This window comes from Ammospiza nelsoni, chromosome 6, assembly GCF_027579445.1.
Source record: "Ammospiza nelsoni isolate bAmmNel1 chromosome 6, bAmmNel1.pri, whole genome shotgun sequence".
Classification (NCBI taxonomy): domain Eukaryota; kingdom Metazoa; phylum Chordata; class Aves; order Passeriformes; family Passerellidae; genus Ammospiza; species Ammospiza nelsoni.
The window spans coordinates 24470155-24492594 of record NC_080638.1 but is presented as its reverse complement, the minus strand read 5'-3'; the positions used below and the strand labels follow the sequence as shown (position 1 = coordinate 24492594).

Sequence of the window (22440 nt, the reverse complement as noted above, 5' to 3'; positions counted from 1 at the left end):
ACAGTTGCCACCAGTGTTTTCTTGTAGCATCCCAGCGCCTGCTCTGCAAACTTCACTGTTTCTTCAAAACACATATGAGGACTTAGGTCATGCTTATTACTTCCTAAAGCAACAGCTGTAAAATTCATTAGTACACCATCTTAGTTTCTTCTAAGCCATTGGTCCAGATGCACCAATATGGTGCAGGATCTGAAGGAATTCTGAGATCCAGCTCATATCCACTTCTCAGTTGCTAAGCTGAGAAAAGCAAGAAGATTTATATAGTTGGTCTATCTACTTCTGAAGAGCTTTTCAGTCAAGGCCAGCATGTGGTGACATAAACTATGAAAAATGGCCATCTAGCTTTCTTCCTTCTCACAGTGTCAGGGCAGGGGCTGAGGAATCCTACTGAAAGTGAGTAGGAAAAAATTATATAGGTAAGCTTGCAAGAGCTGTATGCACTGTGGGCATAGCAGCAACCTTGTATTTCATCAGAATTAGTCCCCAAGGCTTATGACTTCAAACTGTGCAGATTGTGCAGATCTGAAGCAACATCTTCAAGTATTTTGCTTAGGAGATAGCATGTTCAAGGAACTATCACTCAGTCAGCTCACCCTAAGACAAACATACTTCATAAAACAAGAAAAAGTTTACTTTAGAATACAGCCCAGAAAAATTGTAACCTCCCACTGCTGGGCAGGATCTTTAGAGCCCACACTGATCTCACACATGCGCATCAGACCTTTTGGTACTTTGAACAAACAAGATGTCAGTGATCTGCACGTAAAGCAGAAAGGGGTGGAGAGGAAGCAAGGGGAAAACACTTCAATACACAAGTCCCAGGCAGAGAGATATATTTTTTAGCAAAGTCTTTATTACAGAAATATTCACGCTCTAGACTTTTATATCTGTACATGCATTTCTTCCAGTAGGAAGACATTGCTAAAAACAGACAAAAACAAAAAAAGAAATCCATAATGGGCTCCTTTTTACTTGCTGGTCAGCATTGGCATCTGTAACTGAACAAGAATCTTACAAATAAGAACTCATTAGAGAATAGACTTTGTGTTACAAAAGCTAGCAAGCTTTACTGCTAAAGGTGCCTTCTGCTATAGAAAAGGTCAGCTTGAAGGATCTGTGCAGGAAGGGGCAGATATCTCAGAATTGCAAAGCTTATCAGACCTCCACAAAAACCAGTTGCCCAGTCATTCTCCCCAGTCATCACTCTGTTCAAAGATGAGGACAGAGCAGGGACTCACTGCTGGGGCCGGGCCCTGATTCTCTGCACCAGCCTTTCTTCCCAGAAGGAAAACCAAGTTGGTTTTACCGAGTAGGGTTATTACTACCTGCCCCACCCCTGACAGGAGACAGTCCTGGAACCACCTCTGTAAGGCAAAGGCTCACTCACCAAGTACCTTGTAACAGGTCCCTGGCAAGGACCATCCACTTATCTGCCATCCAGCTTCCTGATGTCACAGTCATTGTACCATGTGTAACAGCAGGAAATCTGCTGTGCCCAAGACACCTCTGAAAGGGAGGATTTGCACCCAGCTCTCTTATGTAAGCAGTTGGGGCAGTGCTTCTTGTGCATTTCCTACATTCTTCTGGTCTACATCACTCCTTGCTGCTGACCACTGGGTCAATAGAACAAACAGCCCAGGCATTAGCACAGAAACCTGCAGCCTGCACAACTGCAGAATCTGCTACTTATCTGCTGCAGTGCTGGCACTTGAGGCAGAACTCAGGATGCAGCCATGGCTCCAGACCACAGTGGAGTCAGAAGAATGGACAACTAAAATAAAAGCAATTTATCTTTACATCCCAGCTACAGAACCTATACTGGGCACTGATACCAGTGATATTCCCAATATACAGCATCAGCAATCCAGTCAGATCTTTCCATATTCATATCTAAATCCACAGCTAACAAATTTTATGTTCATAAAGGAGCAGGGGAAGAATCAAATTAATTGTAATCTCTATAAAGTTGGCAAACCAAGAATGCAAAGAGTAGAGCCAGCCTGGGGCTGAGTCCACAGTATGCAGCAGTCTCTGAAGTAACCTCCAAGCTGACAGGAGCCAGCAAAGCAGAGCTAGGGGGAGAGGAGAAGATAAAGAGGCAAATGGGAGAAACGTGTCAAATCCAAAACCCAAGGGATTCATTCCAGAAGCAGCTGAGCACCACCACCACAATCTGCCAGGTCACACTAGGAATAAACAAGTAGGCTTGGCTCCCTCCTGGTGGCTTCTCATCATGCTCAAAGGGAAGAGCTCCACTGAAGGCAAGGCATAGCTGACTCCAGAAACAGGAGAAGTGAGTGTGACAGTAGCTCTCTGTATTTCAGATCAGAACCTACGCTGGAAGATGCACAGTAGGAGCTGAATCAGGTCAACTGCAAGGGAAGAGAAGGCCTATAAAGCATGACTAGTTACCACCACAAGTCAGTGAAGCAAGTGAAGCTACCAAAGCACTGGAATCTCAACAGAATTCCTGGCTCATGAGATTTCAGTGGGGAGGTGAAAAGATGTGCAGAAGAGCAAGGGAGAGAAAAGTTATTGTATGTTAGGTCCAGTGGGTTGCAAAATGAAGATATGAATAGTATTGTTTAACATGGAGCAGACAGCAAAAGCATTGTCCCCTCAGGTTAATCAGTGTCTCATGTGACACAAGATAGTTTAAGTTCTTCTTCTTGAAGTAGAAATAATCCAGAGGCAGGATGCAGGTGGCCCAAGGGCCCTATTGCCAGAAGATCAGGCTGTGTTGCAGCTCTAACAGTTCTTAGCAGAGCGGTATCAGAAATGGGATGTCAGAGAAATAATGGTTGTTGGACAGTGTATGAGGCAGTAATGTTCTGTTTGCTCCTTTCTCTGCGGTGCCGTAGCTCTGGAGTAGCCAACTCAAGACTTGGGCACTTTGGTGTAGTCTTCGCTGTGTATGTTCTTGCAAAGCGAAATGGACAGTATCATCCCCAGCAGCTGGAACAAGTATGAAGAGCGGGAACAAAATCAGCAACCAGAGAGATAAGGTGGGAAGAACAGGTGATATTGGGGAGCAGAATACAGTGAACATCTTTTAATGACACCATACAGGTGAATAGAGTTAGTCCTCAACACAAGGCAAATGCAGTAAACTGAAATGACAAAAAATTTGGCTTCATAAAGATGTGACTTCATCTGGAAACTATGTTATGGGCTTTTTAAGGCAACAAATGGGATTTCACTAAAGTGGGATTTTGCTTGCCTCAGTATTCTGGTTACAGAATTGCCAAAAGTCAGATACAGCAGGCAGAACCACAAGTAGACAAGGCTTTGTTCGATTTTTAATCCAGTCAACAAAAGCCACAGTTCAGGCAGACACAACCACAGGCTAGAACTGCACTGTCATTAAACCAGGTGTCTATTACTTGAGAAAACAGCTTTGCCTTTAAAAAAGTCTCCATGAGAAGACATTATTGGTTCATGTCAGGAAATTACCTACCTCTATAACAGCAACACCAGTGCAAACCCCAAGAATGATACCAAGGTTGTCCTTCAGCCACTCCTCTACACCATCCATGCATCCCTATAGAGAAAACACATCCACAAAGAAGAGAAGCATGGATCTAAATATGTCAAAACTGAAAATCCATAACATATCTTTGCACACAGAATTATCCCAGTTACATGCTATACCATGTTTCATGGAAGTTTTTGCAGAAAATGGCAGGATCCCTGTCACCCTGTCCCCCCTTGCCCCACATTCCACAGGTACTTCAAGCAATAAGGACATGAAAGAAGTGCTCTAGATTTTCAGAGGAACAAAGACAAGGCAGCCTCAGTGGAAGCTTCACAGGGCCCAGACATGCTCACTCACCTGCTCATGAACAGGCCAGTCAGCATATGATGCAGTGCCATTGAGAGGGTCTTCCAGATTACAGAAACCTCTTCCTTCCACTAAGTCCTTAGATCTATTGGAGCAGGAGCACGGATACTCAGTATTGCTTTTGTTCCTTAGAATCTCATTGTTTTCCCATTCCTTTGCTCCAGTCCAGCCACAGCAGGCAATCTAATAATGACAGAGAAATCATTACAGTCTTACCCTTTGCACTGGCAAGATTACTGCACATGACAATAGGCAGGTAGAAGCACTCAGGAGCTCTCGGTGCAAGAACAGTCATGCCATACAGTCTGCATGAATTAGCAGCACTAAACACCACCCTGGTTGCTTATGTACAGAGCTTCCCAGAACACAGGGACATTATTTCCTACCGAAGAGTCACTCTGCTAACAAGAGTTCAAGGGCCCCGGTCTCCGCCGCGGCCCGGGGCAGCAGCAGCCGCCACACGGTGGCGTCCCCAGGCCGCCAAGCCCCCGCTCGGCACCGCGCACCAGCGCCCGCCTGGGAGCAGCACGGACCGGCTGCAACACGGGATAGGGAAAATTTCCGTCCAAAGAAACATTTACATTCCTATAGAGCCACGTGATAAAACCCTACTTGCTGAAGGGAAAAGCACATCGGGAAGTCTAGCAAGCAGTAAGATCCTAAGCATGGATGCCTGTGCTTGCCCAGCAGTACAGAGCAGAAAGGCTGTCCTATGTCAAGGTAGAAGTTTAGGGAAAATCCTTCTTTGCTCGGAAAGAAAAAGTAACGTTTCTGCTATAATAGACATGAGATACAAACAGCTGAACATCCACATCAGGACAAGCATTTGGTTTCCAAAAGGGTGCTGTGAAGACACAGCCTCCAGAAGGAACTACATTTCCTTCACAAGAGATTTGGACTTTAAACTCCCAGTTTACAGAACCCCACCGTCTTTCAAATACTAACTCCAGTGCGTGAGATGAAGTAGACTCTTAACACTCAAATTCTCTATCTCTGCAAAACCTTTTTCTTCTGTTCCTACATAAAAGAAGGGCCCAAGCAGCAGCCTCTCTCCACAGTAGAATCAGGCTTCTCTTGAGTTCACTACCAAGGAGTTACAACTGCAGTGAAAAAACATACATAACTCATTCTCCAAGGAGGAGAAACACTGCAGGTCAGTGTTGTGCAAAGCAAAGAACAGACAGAAGACAAATGCTGTTACTTATACTTACTACCCATCAGTCCCACGCTGGCCATGTGTTTAACTACAACAGCCAGCCAGCTCTGAAGCTTGTGGTTTGGCAGTAAACAGCTGTCATGACTCCAGTGTGCTTGAATACCCTCTAGTTGCTCAAGAGCTGACCCTGATGCTAAAACAGAAACCATGGGCAGTTGGATGGCTCCCAAGAACGCCGATACTTGCAAAAGAACCATCACAATAAGCAAACAACATGCACCAAGTAGTAAGGCAGGTGGTGCTGTTGACTTGCCTGGCAATAAACTAGGGACTTTTTGTTACAAAAATCATGTACAGAATGTTTTTCACACATTAGTATTCAGGAGGCCTAGCAGAAAAAGAGAAGTGTTGGAGAGCCATTTGACAGGCTAGATACACTAGCACACAGCCAACACTAGCTAGCTCTAACACTTAGCAGACAAGAATGGTTCAGGGTCTGAAACAGAAGCACCAAGCAAGACCATTTTCTAGTCTGCAGGCACCAAACCTCACAGGCCACTTTGTAGATCAGCCAGATCAATATGCAATAGTTGCTTTTCTGTCCTCAGCCTACTTTAAAGGTCATTGCCTGCACTGACAAATAGCATCATCTACCTCTTGCTGCCCCCCACGACTCACCTGTATCTGCACATAGTCCCATGCATCTTGCAAGTTCCTCTTATCTTCATTTGAAGGGTCATACTCTTCAATCAGATCTACAACTATGCCAGACAACTCAACTTTCAACTGGCAAGAAAAAAGAAGAGGCAGGAGAGTTAGATTATCAGTTCTTGTAGCCTTTTATTTGGTCTTTCAGATACACATACAAAGCTACAGTCACTCATAAAAGCTGACTGCAAATAATTAACAAGTACAGGTAAGGGCAGCAGCTTTGCTGCTCAACAGCCAAAGCACCAGCAAGTCCTTGCCAGGACATGGGGAAAGCCTACAAACCAGGAGAGCAGTAAGGAAACAGATCAAGTATGGTTACTTGCTAAGACACAGGCTGAACACCTAACTGCCTGCCCCAGACAAGACAGATGTGGAAGGTAAGTGCAAGCTGAAGGACAACACTGCCTTAAGGACTCACAGGTTATGTGTTTCTAACTTTGTACTGCAGCAGAGACCCTGCTCCAGGATCTCTGCCACTGCAGCTCATCTCCACTGCTCAGAGAAGGTGTAAACCACTCTGCTCATGAATGGAGATGGGTTTGCTGATACACAGCTGATGGAAACCTGCCTTTTTCACAAGGTGCTGATCTACCTCTCCCCAAATTCCCACAAGTCCTGTTTCTATATTAAGACAGGACGTATTACAACTACCTAAACTGCTCATTAACAGTCTTATCACAAAGTTCAGGTGTATCAAATCATCCCTTCACCACCATTCCTTTTCCAGAGATATTTACAACACCCTTCAGTTTGATGAGAGGTGCAAGCTACCACCTGGCAGACTCCTTCACCTTCTCCCTCCCAGCTACTTCTGAAGCTCTTCTTAACCAGCCTGTACATAAGGACTGCTAAGGACAGACTCAGATTCACAAGAGGTTGAAGAAAAGTGCCATTAGACTACCCAAGGCATAGGATAGACTTACATCAACCTAAGCACCAGGATGTTCCCATCCCACCTATTACCTTTTTGACTGTGGTGCTACAGCATATTTCAAATCAGTGGAAATGGGTTTTCTCTTTTCTTCTGTTATCAAGCATTTTCAATGACCATGACAAATACCAGGACACTCAGCAAGAGGAAGCACTGCCTACTATTGAGAGAAGCTTCTCTACACCAGCAACTCCTCTTCCTAGGAAAACTGCAGCTCAGTTCACTGGGATCAGCTATGTCAGGCCAGACGGATGGGAGCTGCATGATCTTTCTTCTCATGATGTCTATCTCTTCCCCTTTTAATTACTTCACTTCCCTTTTTCTTCCCTTCAAATCAAGGCAACCTGACCTGATTCTCACTAATGAGATTGGCCTTGGCTGCTGCCATAAGCCTTATCAGTTACTGAACCTGTGAGTTCCCACCCTGACCCCTCCTGCACACTGCTGCTCCACATGCAGAGGGAGGCAAGGAGAGCTGGGTTTGTTTTCCTACCCTGGGCCCATCCCGCCCCTTAGCTATTGGGTCAGATGGAGCCTACTGCCACTTCTGCAGGATCCCACCACAAGCAGACAGGACTTGAACCTGATGTCCCCAACCACAGCTGCATAGGGAAGCTGTATGTCTGCTTTGCCCTTAGTCTTACAAAAGAACAGCAAAGAAGTCCTGCAAACAGCTCTTGTTTCAAAAAGTGAAGCATTTCAAATTAAAGAAAAAAAAAATTCAGGCTTTCCTAGGTGTTGTAGCAAGCAATCTGAGAGAGGGGGAATATTATGCAAACAGTGGCACAGTTCTGGAGCCACATAGGCAGCTTGCTTGTGGGTTTAACCTATAAAGCAGCCCAAAGGGAAAACACAGGCATCTGCAGCTGTTCACCCTTAAGCACCTGGCAGAGGAAAACTAAAAGAGCAACAAGCCAGAAAGGCACACAGAATGCACAGGCTTTCAACATTCTAACCATCTCCACCCATTTAAAGTTATCAGGACTTAGCACTGTGTGAGACATGAATACCTCAGGAAATGGCTACCCTTGCTTTCAGGGCTTCTTGCCCCTTCCCACTCTAGCAAGCCCAGTGTCCGAAAGCACAATCCTACCACCTCCAAGCAGGGGCACTTAGATCCTAGGCACCAAAGCCACAGCTCACTGCCAGAAAGCAGCAAGGCTGTCAGTCTCCCCACCACATGGGCTACTGAAGAGGGAGACGGGGAAAGCTGAATGCCAGAGGCAAGACCAGGTCTTTGATCACACAATAGATTGTGCAGGCTTCTTCCCCTATCAGACACTGTCAGTCATCTATCCTGTCCCTGTCAGATACAAGCTAGATCCTTTCCTCAGCACTTATTAGCATCTAGCCTGCACACAAAAGCAGGCTCAAAAAACTGGAGGGAGCTCTCCTCTGCCATGTCACTTCAGATTCTGAAACTCATGCATAGTCCACAGCCCCAGACAAGTCGCTGCATGCAATCACACAGGCCTGTCTGCTGCAAACAATAGGTAGCAAGTAGGGCTATTCCCAAAACACCACCAATCTCCTTTACTTAAGGCACTTAGAGCCAAGCTGCACAGAACTGTGTGAACTAGGCCAAGAGAGAACTTGCCCAGGCTCTCACACATTTAGGGGCTTGTGATCTACTAGATGTAGGTGATAGCAACGTTCAGTTCACAAAGCAGAATATCATTTGCAGCATTTGTGATGTTACTATGTTGTTGACGACAAAAAACCCCCACCCCAGAGTTTCAGCCACCAACAAATGTAGGGAAACGAATCTTGCATCAACATCCTCCCAAAAGTACTGGGCAATTCCAGTCTGAAGGGGCATTCCTCTAACAATGCCCATGGGAGAGGCAAAGCAGCAGCCTTCCTGTCAGAGGCTCAGCCTTTTACAGTTACACTAACTCTATTCCAGTATACTTTCATTTGTCAGTGTGGGGGAGGATTTTGACACCAAAAAGGAAAACAGATATGCCAATAATAACTTCAAGTGAATCCATAGAAATAAATACTTCAGTTACAAGTGAAGGACTGAGTACCATCTTGCTACATTCTGGATCCAAAATATTTTCCTTCACACTTGTTGTTCCTTGTTTTATATCTAACCAAGTTCCTGAAGTCAGAAAGAAATAAACACAAAGAACACAATAGATATCTGGGGACTGGCTGTTGAGCAGTTTCAGTGTGCCTCACTGTGCTCCAAGCTGCCCTGGGATGACGTACAGCCAGCGAAGCAGAGCGACTCGCACAGCGGCACTGAAGCGCAGCCCCAAACCACTGTGCTGGAGGTTTCAGCCAAGACCTTCCTCAAGCAGCTTTTCTTAGTGCTCTATGCAGGTGCTTTGGAGGATCCCTGAAAAGAGAATGGCTCTAGAACAGCTTTTCCATTCATTTTGTTCATTAGGGACTGAACAGGAGCATTTGTTCAAAGCCCAGCTTCCCTGACCATTCTCCCAGATCTATAAAAGTGACGATGTCAGTCACACCAGCTCCAACAGCTGTGGAAAACAATCCCCAGCACTTTTAAACTCTCCCTGGTCTGATGAGGTTTAAATGAAGAACTACAGCTTAAAAGTTGGAGTTTTCTAGAATAGATTGGCAACTGGAGGAGAAATGCTAACAGAGGTACAGAATTTCCTGGTTTGAAGTCACATTTCCCCATCGCAGGGGAATGCCCATCTCCACACCTCCATATCTGCATTAGTCAGAGCTGTTTGTTGAGAATTATCTTTACACACCAGTTTTAGTCACTGTTTTAGTTTCTCCTTTAGTTTCTTCCAGCCCAGAGAGCAAGCTACAGTCACACCACATTTGGCAAGGAACCCAGCCGACAGCTGCTCAGTCACCACAGTAACAAAGCTTACATCAGTTATGCTGGTGGCAGGCACCTTCCCCCTGCCCCAAACTTCTCCACCCGGCCCCATCCATAACCTCCTCAACTGTTCTGCTTTCTGTAGCCATCTAGCTAAAGAGTTGGCTGAGGAGAAGTAAGCACAGCCATACAGTAGTATATACAGCTATGCAGCAAAGGACAGGGTTACCCACAACTTGTACCCGAAGCCAATAGTGACCCCACAGCTATAACTTGTTTCCACTGCATAAATGTGGCTCCCAGTTTAGCTCTTAAGTAACTGAAGACCTGATCAGGCACTGCCTTGGCCAGTCAACCTATAACCAAGATGGACTGTTGCAATGCACTTAGGTAGCTCAAAACCAGGTAGCTCCCTTTTACACTACGAAGCATATTGGAGTTCTAGAAGCACACACTGTGAAACTGCTTTCCTGACAAAGGAATCCACTTCAAAATATTAAACCACTTGGCTTTAAACTCCAGCTGTAGAACGGGAACCATCAGATATTTGGGTTTGCTTCTGTGGAAAGAGGACAGCTCTTTCAAGAAGAGTTCCACCCACAGATGCAGAAAGACTGAAAGGACAGAACAAGATGGCACAAGGAGGAAGACCAGTCAAAAAAGTGCTCAGGCTGGTAATTCCTCAAGACACCAGGGATGGCAACATGGTAGAAACCACTGCTACTACCTGCCCAAATAGCTGTCTACAGCAGGATCAAGAGAAGGTATGGTCTAAAGCATTTTAGGACTTTTTTTTTTCCCCACTATTCCCACTACCCAAAAATAATGCCTGCATACCAAATAAAGTTTCATAATCCTTAAGAAAACAGCACTATTGAGGCAGATACAGAAAAATCAAATAGCAAAGCTATTGAGCTAGGAGAAAAGGAGAATCTAGTTATGCCTGATAGCAGGATAGCCCAGTTGGAAAAAAGAATTTCTAGGTATCACCCTTCTCCCAAGCCAAGACTAAGGAAAAGATGCATGGTAATAAAGACTCACCGTTTCTTTCTGGAAGTAGATGACCAGTGCAGCAGCAATCTGAGCTAAGAGGATTATCATCAGGCAAGTGAAGTACTGGAAACAAAAAACAATAGGTGATCACTGTCAGTCTTTAGAGAGGTCTGTATACAAAAGTTAATGAAATTACACACAACATGAGCTAATGTCTTTTTGCCTGCAGACAAACTCTGCTATCAACAATGCCTTCCCAGGAAAAGGCTGGAACCAATGTCAGAGCAGTGCAGTTCAGCACTTCTCCCATTAGGCCAACAGAAAGCCTTCAGGAAGGAAAGGGTTTACACGCCCTCTCTGCACGTGTCATCTTGACTGGGACTCTCTCTCACATCCAACTCCATTCACAGACCATTCTGGCCTCAATCAATCAGCTGGATTCTGCCTACCTCAAGCCTCAACAGAAAAAAAAGAGTCAATTTTACAAACCTAATTTTTAATATATTTTTTTAGAAAAATCAATTACCCTTTTAAAACATGCTATTTAATTTATTTGAGGATCTAAATTTAAGATTCACCAGCAAACTGCTGAGGTTACTTTTAAATGGTGGCAGCTACTATTGCTAGACAAGATACTGCTAATACCAGGACACACAGTGTGTGCCATGCTTGGTTTCTAATACATATGTGCTCTGCATAAGACAGACTCGTGTAGCAGGCTGAGATGTATGTATCATCTCACCTATCACGGACAGAAAGCTTCCTATAGATGAAATGCCTGAAGAGAGGTCCTGACATACAGGTCTCTCTCAACTCTTGCACTTTCCACAGATGTGGCATAACAGGATACTATCACTCTTCCTGTTTTCTTTCACTGCCTTTGGAACTTGCTCTTCTACCACTGAGAGCACAGTACCAACTGGGAAGTCAGGGTGAGGGGGACAGGGTATGCTTCTCAGTTGGTAGTCCTCAACTCACTGTGTGCAAGAAGTGTCAGTGACATCCTCTCTCATTCACAGTTCTGAGCTTATTATCAGTAATGTCTGAGGAGCTCTGCTGCAGTCTGCTGACTGCTGGAGAATTTAATGTGTGCCAATTAAGAATTAGATCTAAGTTGACCTAGCAGAAATAACATCCCCAGGAGACCAAAGTCCCATCTACAATCCAACAGATATTTTGCAGGAGATGTATTAAAGGTTGGCTCTAAAACAGGAATGAATACTCTCACCAGACCCAAGAGACACCGGATTTCATTGACGGCTCCAAGACAGCCCAGGAACCCCATCAGCATGGTAAGTGCCCCAACACCAATGAGGATGTATGCACCAGTCTTCAGGGAGGGAGACGACATCTCTGTAGGAGCCAGGAGAAGGAACAACATTAGCTACTGACAAAAATATACGTCTGTCATCACCATTTATAGAACTGTGTCCATATCTACTGATAATTGTCTTTGTCCGCTCCAAACAGACTGCACAGATGTGTGCCAAACACAGTAACAAATAGATGCTTCTGGTTGTCTTTTGATGAAAGTAGACTTAAAAGTCATCCTGCAGGACTCCAGAGCCTGGAAGACCCAAGGTCACTCCAAACAAATAACTGTCTCCAAACAAGGCTTATCTCCTTACTGGAATTTTACTCCCTCATGAATGTACTGCAAGTAACAGTATTATAAAAGATGATCTACTCCATAACTACTGTCTCTTTGCTTCAATTCCCTTTGCTATCTTCAGGGAAGCTTTCTTCCAAGTCCTAAACCCCATTTTTGGATAGCCTTTTCACTCTGAAGCACTATTTCTTGTTGTAGCCACTCTGTTTTCACTTATCCACTTGCAGTCAACACTGGGACAAACTAACTCTGCAGAGTGGAACATGCAACAAGCTACAGCTAGTGTTGAGCACAGATGATGTGACAGGTTACTTAGCAAGTCTGGCTTGAATGGCTTGTGGCCAGGCACCTACCACAGGCTGTTGAAGCACCTGTGCACAACACCCTGCAAACAGACGCTATTCCAGGATCAAAACAGATATAATACCCAAATTAGCTACTTTTACAAATCCTCCTAGATATCCCCTGCTATTGTTTCTAATGTCTGTGCTTCTGAATGCTCAGCAGTTTTTCAACCAAGTTTAGGTCAGGTTATTTCAGACATGCTGGTGATGTCAGCCCTCTCCCCTTAGCATTTAGTACTGCAAGCAACAGAAGAAAAACTCCTACATTTGAGCTGGTCAGCTGACTATTTCTTGCAGACTATTTCTTGCATTACAGCACAAAAGTTGAAGAGATACTCTGTCTAGAAACAGTAACTAGAAACCTCATTTATCATTAAGAGAAATTCCTGTATTTGCAAGCTACAGAGTATAGGGGAATTCTGGATGTCCAGTGATTAATGAAAATAACATTTTTAGAGCTCAGCATTTAGTTTCCTGAACTAAGGAAGTCTCAGGAGGCAAACTTCCTCTGAGATTCTCCTGAAATATGTTAAAGGAGAATAATCAAGCCCAGACTGATACTCTCCCCCCTAATATATACTTCCCCCTGCTTCTGATATCTGGCACAAGCCACCAGCTTCCAGACTTTTTTCCCTAAAACATGCTGAACAGAAGAAAGTTCAGTTATCAAGAAGTGAAGCAGATCCATTTGTCACACAGGTCACTTCAGCCAGCTCTCCCTGGCTGGACATATGCCACAAACCCCAGGATCCTGCTTCCTCACCAGCCCTGTGACTCTTGCTGTGCAGGTTACGTGCTTATACTGCAAAGTATTTAGTGAAGCAGTAGCCTTACAGGAGTGGCCTTCACAAACCTACCCTATTCCCTCCCTCAAAATCAGATCAGCTATCATGCAAGTCAGTGTTCAAGTGCCCAGGCTGCAGCACCTCCACAGTGCTAGAAAGCATTGCTTTGTCAAATTCTTATTAGAAGAAAGAAAAAGCTAATTCCAACTCAAAAGCCCCTTGGAGAACTGATAGTGTCAGGGGACAAGAGCCACACTTGCAGTTGTCATCTGCAAGAGTCTTGTCTTGCAATAGCAGGCTCCGAGGGCATTCAACTCCTGCTTGTTTGCCGTCACTCCGTGTTTTCCCCTGCGCTGGGCAGGCAGCCAAGCAAGTACAACAGGCTCCTTTGGCAGCAGCTGGGTGCCCTCCCCGATGCCTAGGTTACTAAAGCAGAGGGAAAGAGGGGCAAGGCATGGGAAAGGAAGTGAGGGGGCAGGGAGAGAGCTGATACTGGAAATCTCCAGGAAGGAAACTAAATTCTTAAATGCTCTGTTAGCAGAGATTCTAAGTAAATGGGAAGAAACAGGGCCAAGTTCAGGGACTTCTCCCTCTACAAGTGGCTGTAACACTCATCAATCTGAGAGAATCAGCTGCTGACCCACTGGTACTAAGCACACTTCAGACTGTGAGGGGTACTGCAAACAGCCAGGCCATGATAGGCTCCATTTAGGCTGCATGTTCTGCTTCTGCTCATGCCCCTGCTTTATTAACCAACACCTCTTGCTGTGCTTCTTGACCTTCTAGTACTGCAGTGGCAAGCCAGTTGCCACAGCACAAAAGCAGAGTAAGGAGTAACATTTGCATGTGTGGTATTAGCAGGGGTGTCTTCTCCATGCAGCACCTCTCAAACCAGGTCAGAGTGCTCAGGGGGACTTGGGAGATGAAGCCCTTTGCAGAATCAGTGTAGCTGGGAGCAGGGCTATGAATGGCATTGGTGTGCATTCCCCATACGCAGGCAGCCCTCCTGCACTGTCTGAGGCTGGTGCCCAACTCAGCAATTCTGAAGGTAATGACAACAAGTAACCAGAACCACCAAGCAGAAAAGTTTGATGTGTGTCTAGGAAAGATCTCAAAGGAAGCAGAGCTTGTGAAAGATGGAGCTGAGATACTCATTTGCTGAAAGTCCATTTACAGTCCTCTGAAGCCCAGACTCTGCTAAGCCAGCTCAGGTTTTGGTTTTTGCAGAAAGTAGACTCTCTGTTAAGACTCTAGTCAAACTTTGTGGCTGACTTTAGGGGAAGAAAGCTAAGCCCTTTGCACAATACAGAACTTCTCTAATGCCCAGGGTAAGTCTCACCAAGTGTAATCAAGAGTATGTTTTAGTAGTCAAAGCACTTCACACACACCCCAAATCTGCATTCTCTACTGCTTAGCAACAAACATACCACCTCCTTTCAATGTACATGAAGCATCAAAGTAAGGTACTTACTTTCTTTGGCATTTAAAACATTTAAATTGAAATAGATCATTACAGAAAGAAAGCAGTGGAGGACTCACACACCAAAACTGCATTAAGGCACAGGGGACATTTGCACATTATGATAATAAGGAAATCACTGTGAAAACACAGAGCATGCAGTGAAAATAGGATTAAATACTAGCCCCTGTGTTTAAGACAAAATATTTGGATTGTTGGTTGAAGAGGCAGTAGTCTCACTCAGTCTGACCGTGGTGTTTCAATCAACAAGACTAAGAGGAATGCTGTGTCTCCAGGGCTGCTCCCTTTCACCATGTCCCTGATAACAATCCCATCTTGCTAAACACCATGTTACTGCTCAGGCTACAGACTGTCCACAAAAGTATTGCCATTCCTAGACAACACCATGGTCAAACACAGCCCCAGAACAGAGCCAATTTAGAAAAAGAAGGAAGATGAAAAAACACAGCCTTACGTAGAACTGCAATGAAACTCGTTTTGTCGGCCAGAATCCATACTCCAAACCCCAGGATCACGGCACCCAAAATCTGAAAGAGCAAGAACAAAACACACACGGCTTTGTGTAAGTTATAAGCTTAGATAAATAAGAGGAGGCAGTCGCTATTATCCATACTTCCAGTTAAAAAACAATCATTCCTTTGCGGTTCCCACCCATCTCCCCTGTGGTACTCCTCCCAGGGTAAACAGGATTAGCACAACTCCAGGAAGAACGCCTCAGCCAACTGCACAGGAGCCCCAAGATCTGCTTGGCAGTTTTTCACACAGTATTTTAATAGTACATAATGTTGTATGGGAGGACCATTCAAAACAGTCTGAGGAAGGGACACCCTGCTGCTAGAACATTGTTGTCAGAAGCGAAAGGTAAGTGCATTGCTTCTGTGAAGAACCAAGGAAAGACAAACACATGATTTTAAATATTTTTTAAATAGAGAAACCCAAGAGGCTTGGCCTCTACTTTCTGTCAGAATATCTGAGCCTCAGCAGAGTCAAGAGTTATGAAACATTAGCCTTAGCCTCTGCCTTGCTCACCACACAGTCTTATGTGGGGAAAGGATTAATAGAGCAATACATCCCTGTGAGAACTCAGCTGAATCCAGACACTCAACTCAGTAGCCAAGATAATGCATGTATTTTCCCATCTCACTTTGAAAGGTGGGGGAAGCATGCTCTGTTTTAGCCTTCATGTATCAGCAAGTCTTCAGGTTCGATAAGCTGAAAATTGCGCTGTTCAGCCAACTAGGACTGGAAAACACTTGTGCAAAGGTCCAAAATAGGCTTTGAAGAAACAACGAGTGGACAAGAACTGCAAGAGAACTGCAAGCAGCTGTTCTCACATCAGCAGGATTTCAAGATAGGATGAAGTGAAATAAACTAACAGGGCTAAAGACAGATTGCAATTCTGTGCTTCATTAGATAATGCTTTAATACTTGGGAGATGTGGAAAATGCCAAAACACCACCCAAACCAAGCTGGCAGATGGGGTTGTATGGACAGGCATTGGCTCCATACTTTGAAAGTTTACTCTAGGCTTCAGCTGCTCATACAAAGAAGCTTTTCTGAACAAAGATAAAGCCACAGTCTGAAATAAGCTGCTTGCAAGCTTTCCTGTCTTGGCAGAAGGTGCATCATGTAGTTAGCTCTGGGGACAGCATTAGAAAGTCATCAAGCAAGTTCCCACCTACAAAGCATACTGACTCAGCTTCAGAAAGCATGTAGCTGCTGTATCTTAGAAAAAAAGAATTCCCCTTTGCCTTATGTCCCAACATGCTGCCCACAATGCTCACTCTGCTGATCAAGCTAAAAGGCCCCTCGAACATGCAACAGCTGGGACACGTAAAAAAATTCCTCTCAAACTTGGTAGTATCAAGAACTGTTGAATAGACAGTTTAAGGCAGTCTCACATTTTAACTATAGTTTTAATAAGCATTTGTTTTAACAAAAGATGCAAACCCGGCTGTATGTGACATCCCTTTTGGATCACTGACCCTGATATGTCACCTAAGTTTTGCTGTTGCTGACAAAACACAGAAGGACTGCTGAGCTGAGTTCCTGGCAAGTTATTTGTTATGAGGTGCTCAGACTATCCAGGGCCTGTTTTCACTCTGATCTTTGCTCCAGTCCACAACTTGTGCGCTTACCAGGAGCTGCTATGGAAAACACTACAAGGGGAAGGCAGGGAAACACAAGAGTGTATTTATTTCCTAGTAGGATATACCTAGTATCTCTGCTCAGCATCTTCAGGAGTTTGCATTGCATAGCAAGGCTGCTTCTGCCACTGGCTTGTCTTCAGACCCTCCAGAGAAGAAATCACATCTGCTTTCCACAGAGTTTAATTCCTCTGTTCCACTGCTGTAAACTCCTGAAGTGGGGAACAGATGTCTCCCCTCCTCCCTGGGGGGCGGAGGTTTCACCCCCAGTTTCAGCAAAATCTCCTTCTACATCCAAGCCAGAAGGATGCAGATCCCTCATTGCAGGGTCAGCAGTTTCCCACAGAGAGGTAGTCAAGAGGGGTTTGGATAAACCAAGCAGTGATGAAGCTGATTCATCTATCTGGAAAGAGCAGCTGGGGGTTCCCAGCTTTCCTTCCCCAGCACTGCTTTCCTTCATGCTAGGATTGTGTGATGTAACACTGAACCTGCACAGGGGTCAACAGAAAGGCTCTAAAACTCCAGGCTTTGCTTTAGGTAGCTACCTTCTGCTGCATTTACTGAAGGATTAGAAGCAGGACAGACAGTTATGTATTCCAAACAAATAGTTTCCAGAGACTGTTAAACTTGTCTTGCAGAGCTGTCTTCCCTTTAAGGAGAAGCATGTGCTGCAGCACGTGTCTGCTAGCCAAGAAGGCAGACGTGTTAAATTCTGATTAGGAAACCAGGATTATACTCCAAGCTTATCTGGTATCTTTTCTAGCAAGCAAGCAGGCAGTCCAAGTAACCTTCTTCCCTTCAACCAAAGCAGGTCAAACCCCTCCCTGAAGTAAATCTCCAAGACTGCAAAATACCACTAAGTCCCTGAACTACTTCAGCTATAGCAAATGACCTTCTCGCAGACCTCGAGCTGCAGGGAAGTGCTGTTTCAACTTCTCAAAAGAGTCACCAGCATCTCTCTACAGGCTTCAAGCATCAGCAAGGCTGAAGAACACACTTCAGCCAGCCAGGGCTGGCCTGCACGGGGTGCAATCACATAGGCTAAGCTCAAGGCTCAGAGCAGACACAGGGCTCTGTCAGCAGCACTGGTGCTCACCTTTGCTCAAGCACCCTCCTCACAAAGCTCAGCAGCTTCAGAAAAGCAGCACAAGGCATTCAAAAACTGTCTGTGTAGACAGCTCACAGCAACTCAATACAAGCAGTTTCTCTGCTAATTAATATAGCTCTACCACACTGTAAAAGCTCAAAAATTACCAAGTACCCTCCCCAGTTCAGACCTTGAACAAGAATAATGGAAAAATGTCTCATGTCACCTACTTCCTATGAGATGGAGGGAGTAATGTATGCCACCTTCCTCAACATCTGGTATGTGCAAAAAGCCTGCCCTCAGTCAAGAAGCACACTCAAAACCTTCACTCCAGACAAGTATCAAGCCCAGCCAGAACACAGTGGCTTTGGAGACCCCACTTTGACAGAGCAGTCCGAGGGGAAGACAATGCTTGTGCTGCACAGCAAGGTTAAAGAGCTCATTTAAAGCAGCTTCTCCCTTGAGTCAGCACAGACCTCACAATACATCTACCACAAAGTTCTTACTCTCCAGGTCCAGCTAGTGAATCAGACCAGCTTTCCACAACAGAGAGGGGGCTGGGTGCTACACCAGAGGATTGGCTCGGAGCAGGGCGTGCACAAGACAAAGAACAGCTACTTCCAATCACTGGCCATCCAGGCAGGAGTACTCAAACTGGAGTTCTCCAGGACCCTGAGAGGGATTCAGCACCTGCCATCCTCACAGTCTTGCAAAATATAGGAAAGTGCAGCATGGACGTGGGTCAGCCCAACAAAGCAGTTCAACTTTGCCTCCTGAGAGCACATCTCTCCCCACAGGCTGCCTGCAACCATGCCTGGCTCAGCAGAGCAGGGAAAGAGAGGACACATGGAATAAAGGTGCCACAATGACCCTAGACAGCACACAGCGGAAACAGTAACAGTGTTTTAAGGTACAGCAGTATCTCAGGCTGTCATCTTCTCCCCTTCCTATATGCTAGGCTGGCTTTCTTGAAGAGAACTTTCTCCACACAGAGCTTAGCTAATGAACTCAGACTGAGGTTTGGGCATCAAGGAAAACTAGACAGTGGCCAGATACTGGGCTTCAGCAAGACTCAAACACTGTCTTAACAAATACACCTCTGCCTCCCAGGGTAGACTGGCTGTTATATGCTGCTTAAAATGTATCACTTCTTCAAGAGAGGGGAGAGACTGATTGCTGGTATTTGCAGAGGAGTCCTGCACTAGTAGGCGGACAGGCCTGGACTCAGATGATTTTTTCTATCTTTAAAGTGGACTAAATCATACTCAGAAAGACCTAGTGGCACTTGAAATACCTCTCCTCTCCCTCCCAAGAACCTTCCCCCTGGATGCTCTGAGCACCCCTGACTTTGGACCATTAGACTGCAGTTACCTACTCCTGGGATGGAAGGAAACACAGAGAGCAAAAAACGAGCACAGTAAGCCAAGGGAAACCAGATCCAGATGTGCCTCAAGTTCATCCTGTGTGCTACCAGCAGGAAGCAGGAGTGAAGATGTGTGCAGGAACAGAGACCAGAAAGCAGTGCTCACCTTATCATGATTTACTTCCCTCCCTTCTCTCCCAGCCTGACCCCTCCTTTCCTTACACACTGCACAAAGGATACTGATGTGAGACAGGCTATTTTCTTGCTGACACGTGGAAAGCTGAAACCTTGCACTTCCCCACTACACCATTCCACTGCAAGAAGGCATCACCAACAATACCATCACTGTCCACAGGACACACAACATCCAGGCATCAGAAAGACGCATGCAAGAATGTGTGTGGCCCTCCCAGACCCAATCTGGGAGGAGTTGGTCTTTTGCTAAACCTCACACTTGAAAATAACTGCACCCAGTGGGCTGTTTTATTTCCCCAGACAAGCCTGTCCCAGTCTCCCCCACCTCCCAACTCCATTTCAAACAGGAGACTTGGACTAATTCATCTTGTCACAAATCAAAACCAGCCGTTGGGACTCAAACAAAATTAGAGCTGCTCTCTGAAGCCTGGCTGGCCTATTTAGGAGGGCACTGCCATTACTTGGAAAGGTTTTGTAGCTTTGCTGCTCAGGGACAGTTCAGCTGCTGCTCCAGATGTGTCAGAGAAACTAGTTACAACTACTCTCCTTCCAGAAAGAACCCATAACTTCTGCTTTCCCTTCCCAATGCAGGAATGGCAGCTGTGTGCACTGGAAGCAGCAGGTGGCTACTGGGACTGGACACCTTGGCATACCTGAGACAAACACAGAGGCTCTAACATCCCCCAAATTCAGGGGTCCTCTCCCTCCTTCCAAAACTGTGGCCATTTTGTTTAATGAACACACTAGGCCAACATCCAGAAAAAAAAAACATTTTCTAGCTGGCTTTGGTCCAGGCCTTCCTTCTTACTCTACAGATGCTCAAAATACTTACAAGGAACAGGAGGTTGAAAAGGAAGAGGAAGTACTTGGTGACTTTTAGGCAGCCAGACCCCATCTTCTTTCACTTACAGGACCTAAGGGGAAAGCAGACAGACAAGGAGTTATGACACAGACAGATTCTCTGGGCACCTTCAGAGCAACACCCTTGCCCTGTGCAGAGCTCTGGGTTTCTGGTGGACCTCAGAGCATATGCACAGACACCATGGAATACCAGAGTTGCCTTTTCAGGACAGTAAAACAGGACACAGCAGCTCACTGTAGTCACTGCCGCCAAGATCTCCTGGAGAGTGACACAGAGCAATTACAGAAGAGATTTAATCACAAACACACTGCTAATTCCATCACTATATGGACTTTGCAATAGTAGCATCAATCACAACATCAATCCTAGCTACTACTTCTGGTGGTGAAAAGTGATGCAAGCTACCACAATTCCCTGACAGCAGTAAAAGAGATGCATGGAGCTTCTGGAGCAACATAGATTATTAAAGGCAACAGAGATTATTAAGGGATGGAGCACCTCTCTTATAAGAACACGCTGTAAGAGCAAGACCTGCTCAGCCTAGAGAAGAGCTGACTGAAAGAGGACCTCATCAATGTCTGTCTCACCCTGAAGAGAGAGTGTCAGAGGATGAACCAGGCTCTGCTCGGTGGTGCCAAGCAACAGGACAAGAGGCAACAGGCAGAAATTGATGCACAGGAAGTTCCACCTGAACATGAGGAAGAACAATTTTGCTGTGCATGTGACCAAACACCAGAACAGATTGCCCAGAGAGGGTGTGGAGTCTCTCTCACTGGAGACATTCAAGAACCATCTGGATGCAAACCCGTGTCATATGCTCTTGGATGACCCTGCTTGAACAGGGAGGTTGGACCAGATGACCATAGTGGTCCCTTCCAACCATTCTGTGGTTCTGTCAGCTTTTTTGCTTCTCCTTCCTGGCCCAGAATCAGTTGTTTCCTACATAAGCAACAGAGAACTTTTAAGTTCCTTAAAATTTGCTCTACCAAGCTCCTTGCTCCAAACACACCATGCCCCTTTAAGAATCACCAACCAGAGGAAGAACAATAACAGGCTGGTGTGACCAGCCTGGCCTGGGAAGGAACAGCGCCAAGAGAGAGCAAGGTCAGCAAGGTTCTCTGCTGTCAGCCTCAGTGTACCAAGGATCACCAGAGCCCAGTTTGTTCTTTTGTTCCAATCAAAGGCTTTTGCTTAATCCTATTAAATATTTAGGTTAACCCTGGAGCTGAACTGGTATGTGGGCCTTGTTGTAACTGGCCAGCCTTCCCAACAAGCAATGGTCACCCTCCAGCTACCAGGAGAGAGCACTAGTCTGAACTCTGTGGCTCAAGCTGCTGCTCTAACTTCAAGGAATACCACAGCTACAGACTGTGCTAAGCTCACCACTGCACAGCATTGATGTTATTGAGATGGGAAGCAGAAGAGATATATAATGTCAGCCAGCTGTGCTGCAGGCTGGTCTCAAATCTTGTCTGTATAGCAGTCATTGCACCTAAGGAGCTCTTACTGCACAGCCACGTTAGCAACACCTCAGTCAGTTTTTCTTCAGTTAACTCCTCAGGTCAGAGGCCATAAAGCCAGTTGTACCCAAAAGTAGGTCCTTCAAATGAGCCATGGAAAAGTCCTGTAATAGTTTCTGGTCCATATGTACACCAAATGTCAAACACACAGCATTGCCATTTTCAGGGCCCCTGGGTGCAGCCATCACCATGAGCTGGTTCTGTTCCAGCACAGATGCACTAAACAACAGCTGCATCACTACCAACCTAGGAAAAGTGAGTGAAGGCTCTCTGTTAGCAGAATGCCTGCTTTCCTCTGCAGGAGAAATGTTCTCTCAGGCCACTAGTCATGGAAGGTACCAACACCTAAGGCAGCACTTGGAGAAGATAACTAAGATGTGAATTTTCCCATCCAGCTGGCTTACTTCCTGGCTTCACCATGAACACATCTCCTCTTAATAGGATCACAAACCAGAGCCTGGAGTCTGACCAGAATGCAAAGGCAGCCAGATCCCTAGGTGATGATGAATTTCTCTTGTGGGAATTACATATGTTTTTCTCTTCTTTAACCTAGCCAAGAACTAAGCTAGCTAACAACTTCCTGCACAATGCACAGGACTTCTTACCTTAAGAC

At 45.5% G+C, this 22440-nt stretch overlaps 1 protein-coding gene across 3 annotated transcripts in view; it reads right to left on the bottom strand.

The window, feature by feature from the left end:
• Positions 1–833: 833 nt before the first annotated feature.
• The window catches only part of CD82 (CD82 molecule), a 38477-nt gene continuing 16870 nt past the window's right edge, over positions 834–22440 (bottom strand). For all 3 annotated transcript variants that reach the window (XM_059474345.1, XM_059474343.1, XM_059474344.1), the window contains exons 2-9: positions 20278–20359; positions 15108–15180; positions 11664–11788; positions 10484–10558; positions 5676–5783; positions 3833–4024; positions 3458–3541; positions 834–2955 (exon numbers count right to left, since the gene is read on the bottom strand). In XM_059474345.1, the coding sequence (XP_059330328.1) occupies positions 2878–2955; positions 3458–3541; positions 3833–4024; positions 5676–5783; positions 10484–10558; positions 11664–11788; positions 15108–15180; positions 20278–20340 (798 nt within the window). In that variant the 5' untranslated portion in view covers positions 20341–20359 and the 3' untranslated portion in view covers positions 834–2877. The remainder of the gene's footprint in view (positions 2956–3457; positions 3542–3832; positions 4025–5675; positions 5784–10483; positions 10559–11663; positions 11789–15107; positions 15181–20277; positions 20360–22440) is intronic.